General features: G+C 38.1%; 1 protein-coding gene and 3 pseudogenes across 3 annotated transcripts; all 4 read left to right on the top strand.

The window, feature by feature from the left end:
- Nucleotides 1-1,985: 1,985 nt before the first annotated feature.
- On the top strand, nt 1,986-2,885 carry LOC104772367 (putative aspartic proteinase GIP2 pseudogene; annotated as a pseudogene). Its single transcript, XR_015594111.1, has 2 exons — nt 1,986-2,027; nt 2,396-2,885. The product of XR_015594111.1 is annotated as a putative aspartic proteinase GIP2 pseudogene (transcript).
- A 1,341-nt stretch (nt 2,886-4,226) lies between these two features.
- On the top strand, nt 4,227-5,766 carry LOC104772366 (pentatricopeptide repeat-containing protein At4g21705, mitochondrial-like; annotated as a pseudogene). Its single transcript, XR_015592156.1, has 2 exons — nt 4,227-4,463; nt 4,547-5,766. The product of XR_015592156.1 is annotated as a pentatricopeptide repeat-containing protein At4g21705, mitochondrial-like (transcript).
- A 447-nt stretch (nt 5,767-6,213) lies between these two features.
- On the top strand, nt 6,214-7,013 carry LOC104772365 (F-box/LRR-repeat protein At1g48400 pseudogene; annotated as a pseudogene).
- A 2,835-nt stretch (nt 7,014-9,848) lies between these two features.
- Nucleotides 9,849-11,262, top strand: LOC104770249 (putative aspartic proteinase GIP2). The gene has a single exon (XM_010494650.3). The coding sequence runs from the start codon at nt 9,910-9,912 to the stop codon at nt 11,125-11,127; it is 1,218 nt and encodes a 405-aa protein (XP_010492952.1). The 5' UTR covers nt 9,849-9,909; the 3' UTR covers nt 11,128-11,262.
- The last annotated feature ends 1,243 nt before the right edge of the window (nt 11,263-12,505 follow it).

The raw sequence follows: 12,505 nt of genomic DNA, 5'->3' as shown, positions 1-12,505 counted from the left end.
TCCTAGAACCTCCCGGACTCCTTGCGGGGTCGGAAATTTAACGCACTGATGGTACGTTGAGGCCACTGCCTTCATCTGGTAGAGCCAGGGAGTTCCCAAAATGACATTCTAGGCCGCAGGTCGGTCGAAAACCGTGAACTCCACCATTTTAACCACTCCTTAAGTGGACACCGGTAATGTGATCGTGCCCAAAGACATTGACGTCTCGCTAGTAAACGAGACCAAAGGTGAGGGTGGTCCTACGATGTGTTCTTTCCCGATACCCATTCTAGTGAGCGTTTCGAGGAAAATCAAGTCTACCGAACTCCCAGTGTCAATTAGGATTTGGCAGACCTCGTGGTTTGCTACGTCAAGTGAAATGACGAGGGCGTCGTCATGCGGAGTGTCCAGCCCCTCAGTTTCCTTTTCGGAGAAAGTAATTTCAGGAAGATCGTTTGCTACTACCTTAGCTCGCTTCGGCTGGGGGCTAGTGAGCTTCCGCTGGTGGTCTTTGATCGCAGTGATGGAGTTCCGAAATAGACGCGATCCCCCCATTATCACGTCGATTCTTTTCTTGGGGGTTTCACTGCCATCGGACTGCTTCGGTTTTTTCAAAGGTGGAGCATCTTCGTCCACCTCGGGAGTCGATTTCTGCTCTAACTCCTCTATTGTTACGTTTGGCATTTCCCCCGCCACATACTTTTCTGCGAGGAGGTGCATCAGCTTCTTACAGTCACGAGTGCAATGACTGTTGGTTTTGTGGAGTTCGCAGTACGTGTCCTCATCTCGGACCCACTTGTTACTTGGGAGCACGCCACTCTTGGAGCGCGGCGAGAATGGCGGTTTGGACGGCGAATTCTTTGGAGAATTCTTTTAGGAGATTGGGTGACTGCGAACGTGCTCGGCCCGGACTTCAGAGTTGTAGGTGGAGTTTTTTTGGCGGGCGGTTCGAACCGTGGTTTTCCTGTAGGCGGAGCGTTTTGTTTTTGTGCAGCGGCGAGTTTGTCTTCCTCCGCGACTATCCAGTTCGAAGCCCGGTGTAATGCGTCCTGAATGGTTGGGAACCGATTTACGGACAGCTCTTCGCGGAAGCGAGATTCATGCCAGAGGCTGTCTTGAGCGCGGCCAGGGCTGTGGAGTCCGAGAGTCCGGGAATCTTGACCTGGATCTCCTTTAACTTTGTTATGTAAGACCGGATATACTCTCCAGCCTTTTGGCTTAAGTTCCAAAGCTGAGCATCCGTCACCGCAGTTTCGATTAGGCTAGAATACTGCTTGACAAACAAGGTCGACAGCTCGGTAAAGTTTGAAATGGAGCCAGCTGCTAAAGATGTGAACAAAAGCAGTACCGGTCCACTAAACGTTTCTGCGAACAGCTTGCAGTACCCAGCGTCTGCTTCGTGGGGCTCGAGGTCCACCCGGCTAGCTGTCAGCAAGAAAGTCTTGAGATGATTGGTCGGATCTCCTTTTCCTTCGTAGCTCGAGAACTTAATTTTGCCCGTATCTTTGATGCGAACTCGGGCTATTTGATCGGAAAAAATAGTTCACCTTGACTCCTCGATCACTCGAAAGATGTCTGGAGCTGAAGTGGTTGCACTGTGCATCACAGACCGCATGTCTCCGATTTCGCTCTGCATGCGGAAGATCTTGGGATTGGTAGCATACCCCGAAGTAGAAATATTTCCATCCACAGGGAGAGGAAGACGGACTGGGACCTCGGAAGATCGGACGACGCCGGGCTGAACCGGAGTGTGGCTACCGCTAACCAGCGGTGGCGCTGTTTGCGTATTGGTTTGAGGTGGGAACGAATCTCCCGGAGTGACATCTGTTGCTGCCACCTGCGAGGTGGAAGGTGGAGTCACACCGGAAAAATCCAAAGCACGTCGACATGGGTTTTTGTCAGAGGACAGGAGATCGACCCGATCGGCGTACCCGCGGTAGGAGGCTGAGAGGTCTGCTACGGACGTCGTAACTTCCTCCAGACGAGCGGAGATCTGACCCTCCGACATCTACAATGCTCTTGCTGAGTCGTTTACACTCAAGGCAAAGGTATTCAAATCAAAACCTCATCGTTTGATATTGGACTTCGAATTTAAAGATAAAATCCACCTAAAGATTAATACAAGTTCATGTAGTCGATTTACTTAAGAATTAAAGATTACTTCATAGTTCATACTGATGCATTCGTATTAATTAACTATGAGGTGATATTTATCTAATGGAAACATCTTTTATATTTTTTTGACATTTGAAGTACATTTACGAATATGAAACCATATAAAAATAATATATCTATATATATAGATATTGGTTTTTTGAATGATAAATTTCTGTGTTTCTTGAAAATTAATAAAGCGATAAAAGAACTCTGTTTTATATTTATTTTATTTTATTTATTTGTGGTTTGAATGATACAGGCAATGGGAATATCTAAGGTTCCATCGGTGGCGCCGTTTAAACATTGTTTCGATGCAAGCACTGCCGGAAAGAAGTTGACGGGGCCTAACGTGCCGGTGATAGAGATTGGTTTGCCCGGGAGGATAGGGGAGGTGAAGTGGGGGTTCTACGGTGCGAATACCATGGTAAAAGTGAAGGAAACAGTGATGTGTTTGGCGTTTATCGACGGTGGCAAGAAACCGAAGGATTTGATGGTGATTGGGACGCATCAGGTTCAAGATCATATGCTCGAGTTCGATTTCAGTAGAACGGTTCTCGCTTTTAGTGAGTCACTCTTGCTTCAAAACACAAGCTGCTCCACTTGGCCTTCCCAAAAGTAGAGTCAATCACACATGGGATCATCTTTGACTTTTCAATTTAGTACACTTCTTGGTATTGTATGACACGTTTTCCATGACACATGTGTGTTCTTATCGCAAACAAAAAAAAAAAATTATCACCCTTTTCTCTTGAATATCGTTTATTTTAGGTATACTATTTCCTCTGTTTCAAAATCTAGGATGTTTTGAGTAAAACACGCATATTAAAAAATAATTATTATTAAAATATTCAATTTTTGATGAAAAGAAAAAAAAAAGTTCAACCAATTATAAATAAAAGTGCATAATATAAAGTATTAAACTAATCTAAAAGTTGTATAGAAATTTAAAAACATCATATATTATGAAACAAACCAATTCTCTAAAATATCTTATATAATGAAACGGAAGAAGTATTATATTCGTTTATTTGATAAAATTAATGTTTTAAGGATTTTGCACATTAACAAATACTTATATATATATATATATATATATATATATCTAAACCTGAAAGTCAAATTTAAATTTGTAAATTCAAAAGTTGAAATAAAATTTATAGTATCTATTATACTCTGAAAATCACAACTAAAACAAAATCGATGTGTTTCAAAATTTTCAATTTTTTGTATCTATATATATAAAGTTACCTTTTTCTCTCTTCTGGGGAAGCCACCTCAGCATTCCTTCTTAAATATTTTGGGTTTTTTGGATTGGATTTGGCCCAAATTTTTGCAGAGAAAATTGAGGCCCACATGTTTTTCTATTCTATGGATTTAACCTATTTTTGCCTCTTCTCCGTGCCGTCGACGACGCTCCATCTCCACCGGTTGCTCTTCTTCTTAACTCATGATCCATGGCGTTTCACCCTTTGATCTTCCATCTTCTCTGAGTTAATGGACACCCTTTGATCTTCCATCTTCTCTGAGTTAATGGACAGTCCACTACTTCTTCCTTAAATTGTCGTAAATCCTTCTGTTATATAAACCAATCTCTTACAATGTTTTTGAGAAATGAAGTATAAAAAAAAACCTCAAGAGCATGACCAAATCGTTTGTACTTCATCAACTTCTTAATCATTCCACGAAGGTCTTCTTTACTGGTGTAGTTCCCTTCTCCAAGCCATTCGTCAAGTACAGGAACAATTGAAATCTTAAGATCTCCAAGAGGCGAGATCCTTTTGTAAAGATCAAACTTTCCCATAGAAGAAGATCCATATCCACGAGAAAGCATTCTCCTTTGTATACCCAACAGGAGATTGACTCCATTGTTGAGTTTGTTGCAGAACCACATAGGAAAGAAGAAGGAACAAGGTATTGTGAATCTTTATCAAAGGTTTTAGCTTTTAAGTTGCAATTGTCACTCATATCATAAGTCATAACCCTTCAAAAAACAATTAAAACATGTCGCTGCTAAGATTGAACTGCAAACCTTTATGTTTTATTTTCATTTTGTAAATAAATTTCCAAGCTTTCAGAGAGGTTTTGTCGTCTCTGTCGCCGGAATCAATGAATATACTGAGGCGATTACCGGCAAATTGGATAGCGAGCAGATACTACTACACCAACAGAGTTAAAAAGACGACACTTTACTCCAAAATCAGTCCTTTAGGAGACCCTAAATCAAGTGTATACCCAGAACTCCAAAATTGGGTTCAATGCGGCAAGAAGGTCTCTGTTGCTGAGCTTATTCGCATCATTCACGCAAACGCTTCCTCCACGCTCTCGAGGTCAGTAATTTTATAGAAATCTAGCATCTTTCTCTCTTTTACCTGCCGAATTAAAATCTTAGGGGTTTAACTATATTATGCAGGTTTCGAAATGGATGAACGAGACTGGTGTATGTGTGTGTTCTTACCAACAGAACACGCGGTTCATCTCGATCTCATTGGTAGAGTTCATGGATTCGTTACCGCGGAAGAGTACTTCGAGAACCTCAACGAACAGTACAAGAACGATAAGACTTACGAAGAGCTTTTGAATTGTTACGTTAGGCAGCAGAACGTTGACAAGGCTCAGTTTCATTTTCAGAAGATGAAGGAGATGGGTTTCGCTTCTTCCTCTCTTACTTACAACTACATCATGTGTCTTTACACTAATCTCGGTCAGCACGAGAAAGTTCCCAGGGTTTTAGAGGAGATGAAGGAATATAATGTTGCTCGGGATAATTGCAGTTTCAGGATATGTATTAATGCTTTTGGTTCCATGTCTGATCTCGTGAGGATTGGTGTGATCTTGCAAGATATGGAGAGAGAACCGGATGTGACAATGGAATGGAACACTTATGCTGTTGCTGCCAAGTTCTATATCGATGGTGGTGATCGTAATAAGGCGATTGAGCTTCTGAGAATGTCGGAACATAGACTGGAGAATAAGGATGGTGAAGGTTACAATCATCTCATTACTCTGTATACTAGGTTAGGAAACAAGTTAGAGGTATTAAGGCTATGGGGTTTGGTGAAAGAAGCTTGTAAGAGGAAAATAAATCAGGACTATCTAACTGTGTTGTTGTCGCTTGTGAAAATTGATGCTCTGAAAGAAGCTGAGGAAGTACTAACGGAATGGGAATTATCCGGGAACTGTTACGATTTCCGAGTCCCTAACACTGTGATTCGTGGGTATACTGGGAAATGTATGGAGGAAAAGGCAGAAGCAATGCTTGAGGATCTAGCGAGGAGAGGGAAAGCTACTACACCTGATTCTTGGGGACTTGTGGCTATTGCTTATGCTAAAAAGGGTGTTTTAGATAATGCTTTTAAGTGTATGAAAACTGCCTTGGGTCCTGGGTTAAAGCTGGTTACAAGTGTTTTGAGTTGGCTAGAGGACGAAGGAAGCTTGAGAGAAGTAGAAAGCTTTGTTGCATCTCTTAGGAATTGTATCAGTGTGAACAGACATATGTATCATGCTCATCTTAAGGCTGATATACGAGAAGGTGGAAGTAATATTGATACCTTGTTGCAGCGCATGAAAGACGACAAAGTTGAAAGCGATGAAGAAACCACACTGATTCTTAGCACAAGAAGCTCATGCTGAAAATTTTTCTTTTTCTTGATGTATTACCAAATATTTCGTATGAGAAGTCTGTGGCTAAAAGATATTTATAACAAATGTGATCACCAATTTTATTTGGTAGCTAAACTCCAATATAACCCAAGAAAAAAGATAGAAAAAGTATTAAACCTGAAACTAAACAATTTTATAAAAGTAAGCAAAGCAGCGTCTCTAAAAAAAAATCTATAGCTTTTGGTAAGTTTTCTTTTGTTTAGTTCTCAAAATTATGTTATCTTTCTGAATAACCCTCGGACTTTGCCTTTTGGTTCTGGAGAGGGGGTTCGTTTAAAGATTCGAACTTTGGACTTTATTGTTTTGGATTCAGGTCGATAGGAGGAAAGTAGAGAACTTAGCGATCATCCAGTTTTAGTGGCGTGTAGGTTGTTAGGTTAGGTAGGTAGAGAAATAAAGCAAGCCCTAATAAAATTAATGGCGGGTAGAGATTTGATAAGCAATTTGCCAGATGAGATTCTTGGCAAAATCCTGTCTTTACTTCCGACAAAAGTGGCAGCTTCCACATCGGTTCTGTCCAAGAGGTGGAGCAAGGAGAATCTGCTGCTTCTTGTAGACACCCTTTGTTTTGATGACTCGGTGGTTGTGTATCCCAGCGAGGAAGAAGCAACTACTGGTCCACATCTCTTCTCTGATTTCGTAGATAAAACACTTGCTCTTCTGCTCACCAAAACCAATTCTCACATTAACAAGTTATCTCTGTCGTCTCTGTGTCGTCTGCGCCACAAAGAATACTATCATTGTCTCAACCGTTGGATATTGACTACATTGGAACACCCTTATTTATTGGAACTACACTTGTACGCACCTCACACTCTTTTTCCGGTATTTGTATCGAAACCAAGTTGTTCACGAGTAACACACTCGTGAAGCTCACGTTATCTGGTGCATATGATCTTGAGGCCGAGCGTGTGTTTCTCCCAGCCCTCAAATCACTTTCTCTCTTATCAACTTTGATTGGTCATGACTACTACTCTCTCCTCATCGATGGCTGCCCTGTGCTCGAAGAATTATACATACGTGATGGTGATTGTCCCGACTCTTTTGCTGGTTGCGGTACGGACGTGGAGAGTGCATCCATCAAGCGACTTGTGATTTTTTCCATTCTTCCCTATGACCAACCGGCTCACCGCCGAATCATTTTTTTCGAAGCACCAAGCCTTGTGTACCTTGACTATTCTAGCTATGTCTCCAACCAGTATGAGGTTGCTCCCTAAGAAACCAAGATACTTTTTCAATTTCAAAATCTTTGATTTGTTTTCCGAAAGATAATTAATACCTAATCGAATCAAGCAAAGCAATCCCTTGATGCTGGATCAGGAGAGAAATCAGTTGGATTTAAGATAGAGGTCAGTTTATCCGATTTATATTCTCTATAATTAGCTTTAGTTAGATTATTACCCATGTAATAAAATTAGAAATTGTTTAAATTTGTTCAGTAGAAATTGTGGCTACAATCTAATAGTTATTATTTAAAATTTTCAATACAAAATTTGTCGGTTCCCTACTTTAAAGGATTATGAACCGTAGTGAAATTAATAATTCAATCACGATAGTTTGATAAATTTGGAATTCTCTTATTGTATAATCACGCTATATACACAAATTTAGCTTCACAACTCCGTCTCTTTGGTTTACAACTTATATGTTTCTTCTTGACATGTATATATTTGTAGGACATAATATGTTTGTTTGGTGCTTTGAATGATAGCGTGGATATATGCAACCTCCTCTTATAAAAAACATAAGTTGTAATCTATATATAATCAAATTTCCTTATTGTTTATAGTTAATTCGGTTATGTTCTTGCTTGAGTTCATAAATATTTGTATTTAGATCATAGTTGTTAAACAGAATTAACTTTAAAGAGAATAAATCATAAATCCATAAATAACTTTAAATATAAGCAAATATCTCTTGAAACAAAAACATAAAAATGCAAACTAAAGTTTTTAAATAAAACTTAAACTTTCAAATCTTTAAAATTAAAGCGGAGAGCACCACATGTGTCTTATTGAAAATTTAAAACCAATCTTTCCTCAATCATTTTCATCATCTTCAGAACCTTGGTTGTACTCAAGCCTGCATAATAGTTTTGTACAAAGTTAATCAGTTGTTCTTTCATTATTTATGTCATATAGTAGAAATGAAAGTATATGTATTACCTCTTCTTAAAATCTTCGACCTCTGCAATTGGTGGTTTAAAATAAATCTTTGAAACCCCTGGTGTAGAATATAATTTCATTCTTTTACCTAAAAATACAATAAGTATATAAGTTTAAACGATTACAGTAGTATTATAAAAATTAGGTTGATTTACTATTAAATATACCTCTAAATACTAATGTACAATATCATTAGCAGTTGTATTATAAACATTCGGCTGGTTTATCATTTAATATAGACCTAAATACTAATGTAGCATAACATTAATCATAAAGTTTTATTATATTACCACCACTTTGGTATTTGACATGCCAAAATTGGAGGACTTCAACAACATGATAATATCGTGTGCTCCACCAATTATTGGTATGTCAAGTCCACTATAGTTTACACCAAAACTTGCGTTAGTATGAAATTAATTTAAGCACATCAACAAATTCATATGCGCAAAATCAGTGAGAAAGTTAACAAACCTCAAATCTCTTAGAGAAAACTATAAGATCCTAATCATCTCATGTGGCATCTCGGCATTTGGATCATGTAGATTAAAGAGAGGTTCCACATTCATGACTTCACCCATTATGTCTGTTAAAAAAACCAAATATTTGTATAAAATTATTGATTACAGAAAGAAAAAATATATATAAAAATGTACAAATAGGATTATATATTAAAACATATTTAATGGGAGATTTCTCACAGCATGATATCCTTCGAAAACTCTATCAAACCTTTCAAGATCAAAAAAGTGATTGTTGGAAATCACTGCTGAGTTCTCAATGGTGGTTTCATTGATGAACATGATCATGTAATCACAATCAGTGTGCTTAAGCCGTCGGTCATTGTAACAGACATAAAAAGTTGAAAATATTTTCCAATCATTTTCTTCTATTTGATGATCAAATGTTTCGAACAAATCTTCAGTAATCGTTGTTTCAATCTTGTCACCCTATATCAAATGAACAAAAAACAATTACTTAAACATATGTTGTTAATTGTTAAACTAATCTAAATGATATTAACAGGTAAATATCTATATAATTACAAATGCATCACACATAATTAAAAATGGCATGCATAAGTTTAGTCAATGCATTCACTTTAAACTAACAAAATCAGTAGACGTTATAATAAAAAAGGAAAAAACCATTTGAAACAGTTATAAAAAATGGCATGCATAGGTTCAGTAACTGCAATTATATTTAAAACTTATGTATTTCTCTCTTTCATTTTAGTTTGCAACTATTTGATAGATATATATAGATTTAAATTAATTTCATCTACCATTATATATATATTTTTTCAAATTTCGTCATAATACATGATGTGCTAATGTATGAAAGAAAAGAGAAAAAGAAGAGAAAAAACGATTCTCCTGAGTTTTAGAGATTTCTAGCCTTTTCTTGAAAAATATGAAAAACCAAAAAAACACACAAAATGATCTCAATTTTTTTAAGGAAAAACAGCATACTAAATTATACTTACTGCAAAATTATATTTGTATATAAAATATCCAACAAAACAACATAAGCAACCAAAATCAAATACAACAACAAACGTAACCAAAAAAAAATACACAACAAAATTCAGAATACACCTTAATCTAACTACCGCGCGTAGCGCGGGTCAATTGCTAGTATATATATATATATAAGATAATATATAATTATATATATGATAAGATAACCATATGAGATTGAAAAGAGTATATACTCTTCTACAATATTGTATGAGAAGCTTTCTAATTTCTATAATATTGACTCAAACTCCGTTGGAGATGCTCTTATATAAATATAATTAAATAGAAAGCTTTCAAGGAAATCTACCAAAGGTTTCAGGGCAAGCTAAAGCTACCAAGGGAACACTTGATTATTATAAATAGACTATCACTTCCATTATAGCAACCATACCATTTTCCAAATCAAGAAACAAAAAAATTATACAATAATGGCTGCTCCGATCAATTTGTTATCACTCTTTATCATCTTAACCCTACAAACCTCCCTCGCCGTCGGCGTCAACAAACCAAACCCACCGGCTTTTCTACTTTCCTTGATCAAAGACAAAGCCACGTATCTCTACTACACAAACCTCAACCTCGGTAACAACAATCACTCTCCTCTCACTCACAGCCTCGCCGTCGATCTCGGCGGTGGATCATCCGTTCTCCTCCGTTGCAACACCGCCGTAAAATCCACAACTTACCTCCCAATCCGCTGCAACTCCGCTAGATGCAAACAAGCAAAGCTAGACTCGTTCTGTTTCAACAAGACCACCACTTGTGGCAAATACGTTTCCACTTCCTTCACCGAGCATCCACTCAACACACTTCTCGGTATTGACTCCGTCTCTCTCCCCATCTTGAAACGTAACGGCGTCACTAAAACCGTCCACTCTTCGCTGACTTTGACTTGCACCAACGACGCTAACGCCTTGAAACTTAAGCCGGAGGTTGTTAACGGAACCATCGGTCTTGGAAAGTCCTTGATCTCACTTCCGTCACAGCTCGCGTCCATGCACAAAACCCCGCGAAAATTCGCTCTCTGTTTGCCCTCTAAACCAACCGGATTAGGGAGCCTTCTCATTGGAGAAGGCTCTCCTTACACTAACGATGTCTTCAAGAACTTAGCCTCAACTCCTCTGATTGTTGACAGATCGTCCGGTCGGTACTTCATTGACGTGAACTCCATCGAAATCGTTGGAAAGAACGTTCCTTTGGATAAGAAAAGCCGTGGAAACGCTATGATATGTACATTGGCTCCTTTTACCATCTTGCAGACTTCCACTTACAAGGCTATGGTTAGGGAATTCGTGAGAGAAGCTAAGCTGTTGAGAGTCGCAGAGCCAGAGGTGAAGCCTTTCGAGGCATGTTTCAGCTCCAAAGGGATGGAAAGTGCAACGGCGGTTCCGGTGATTGATTTGGTGGTGAACGGCGGAGCTAAGTGGAGGATCAATAGATGGAACTCGCTAGTGAAGGTGAAAAGAGATGTGGTTTGTTTAGCGTTTTTGGACGGAGGTGTGAATATGAAGACGATGGAGATGGTGATCGGAGGTTTTCAGATGGAAGATCATCTTGTGGAATTTGATCTCGAAGCTTCCAAGTTCACTTTCTCGTCTTCGCTTTTACTTCGCAATACTTCTTGTACCCAAAACATGATTTTGTAATCTTTATATATCATCGACTGTTTCTCTTAATAAACCTCAAGAAATTAAAATAAACAACAACCGAGGGATTATTGTAATACGGAATATACTATGAATACCATTATAGTAATATAAGGAGTAATGTTCTATTGTGAAGCTAAAGTACTAAAACGGAGTGGTCGTGCGTTTTACTAGTAGAAATTTTGAAAGGTTTTTGTTAAAAGCTTCGAATCCATACCATTCCGCACGATATGAGACAGTTAGAACTTAGAACAATATCATTTTATCGGATGTCCCCGAAGGGACAGAACAATATCATATATATGTATTTTGTTACTATTAGAATCGTATTGCAAATTTTTAAATTGTTCTATACGTTTATGAAAAACCTAATAGCCTAAGTTGGCAACATTTTTCTTCTTGACACACAAAAGTGTAGTTTTTGTTAATCAGTTATAAATTTATTACTTGCCAATTGAATGAGATCAGATCATCCGTTTCGATTGGAGCATCAAGCAGCGCAACCCGGGGCTATCATTCTTCCCTTCCCCAGCTAGAAGAAGAAGCCTAAGTTGGCAACATTTTTCTTCTTGACACACAAAAGTGTAGTTTTTTGTTAATCAGTTATAAATTTATTACTGGCCAATTGAATGGGATCAGATCATCCGTTTCGATCGGAGCATCAAGCAGCGCAACCCGGGGCTATCATTCTTCCCTTCCCCAGCTAGAAGAAGAACTTAAGCAACAATATCATTGGGTCCGACTCAGGGGCGGACCCAGCAAAAAAAATTAATGGGGCAGATTGTTACTAGGTGTTGTTAAACCTTTGACCTTGGTAGATTTTAAGCTTGTTCTCAAACCATTGTGCCAATAAATGATTCATGCATAGTGTAAATTTTTTACCTATTTGTATTTTACTGGTGGCAACTGCCACCACAACCCTTAACAATATCATCGGGCCCCGACTACAATACAAGTCATGAGCGACAGCGTTGTGGCAGGGGGAAGCCATTGGGATATTACTGTTTGAGCTGATGCTTTCCTTTAAACTGTACAGGAGGAAGAAATATAGTTACACAAAATTTCCTACTTTGCACCAACTGATCACACCCTAAAAATATTACAAAGATTTTAGTTTTTTTTTGTTTTTTAATTTTAATATTTTCCGGTTTATATATATTTTCTTTGTTTATATGATATGCTCAAATTAAACCCTAGAGCTACTCTCTCAAATTAAGAGATCGATGCAGTACTTAGGGGTTGAATTCCACAAGGACTCTAGATTACACAATAAATTGTAGAGTTTTATAATTATGCTAAAGAGATTAAATTAAAATTGAAATAACAATGCAAAATATTAAATAAAAACTGTTGTAAATTCAGAAGATCAAAAAGCTAG

This window comes from Camelina sativa, chromosome 20, assembly GCF_030686135.1.
Source record: "Camelina sativa cultivar CO46 ecotype springtype chromosome 20, ASM3068613v1".
NCBI classification, from domain to species: Eukaryota; Viridiplantae; Streptophyta; class Magnoliopsida; order Brassicales; family Brassicaceae; genus Camelina; species Camelina sativa.
The sequence above is the reverse complement of the archived record's forward strand: the minus strand, read 5'-3'. Positions and strand labels throughout refer to the sequence as shown.

What these genes read in the sequence shown, in the direction of transcription:
- LOC104770249 (XM_010494650.3), top strand. Translation starts at nt 9,910, where the DNA reads ATGGCTGCTCCGATCAATTTGTTATCACTCTTTATCATCTTAACCCTA.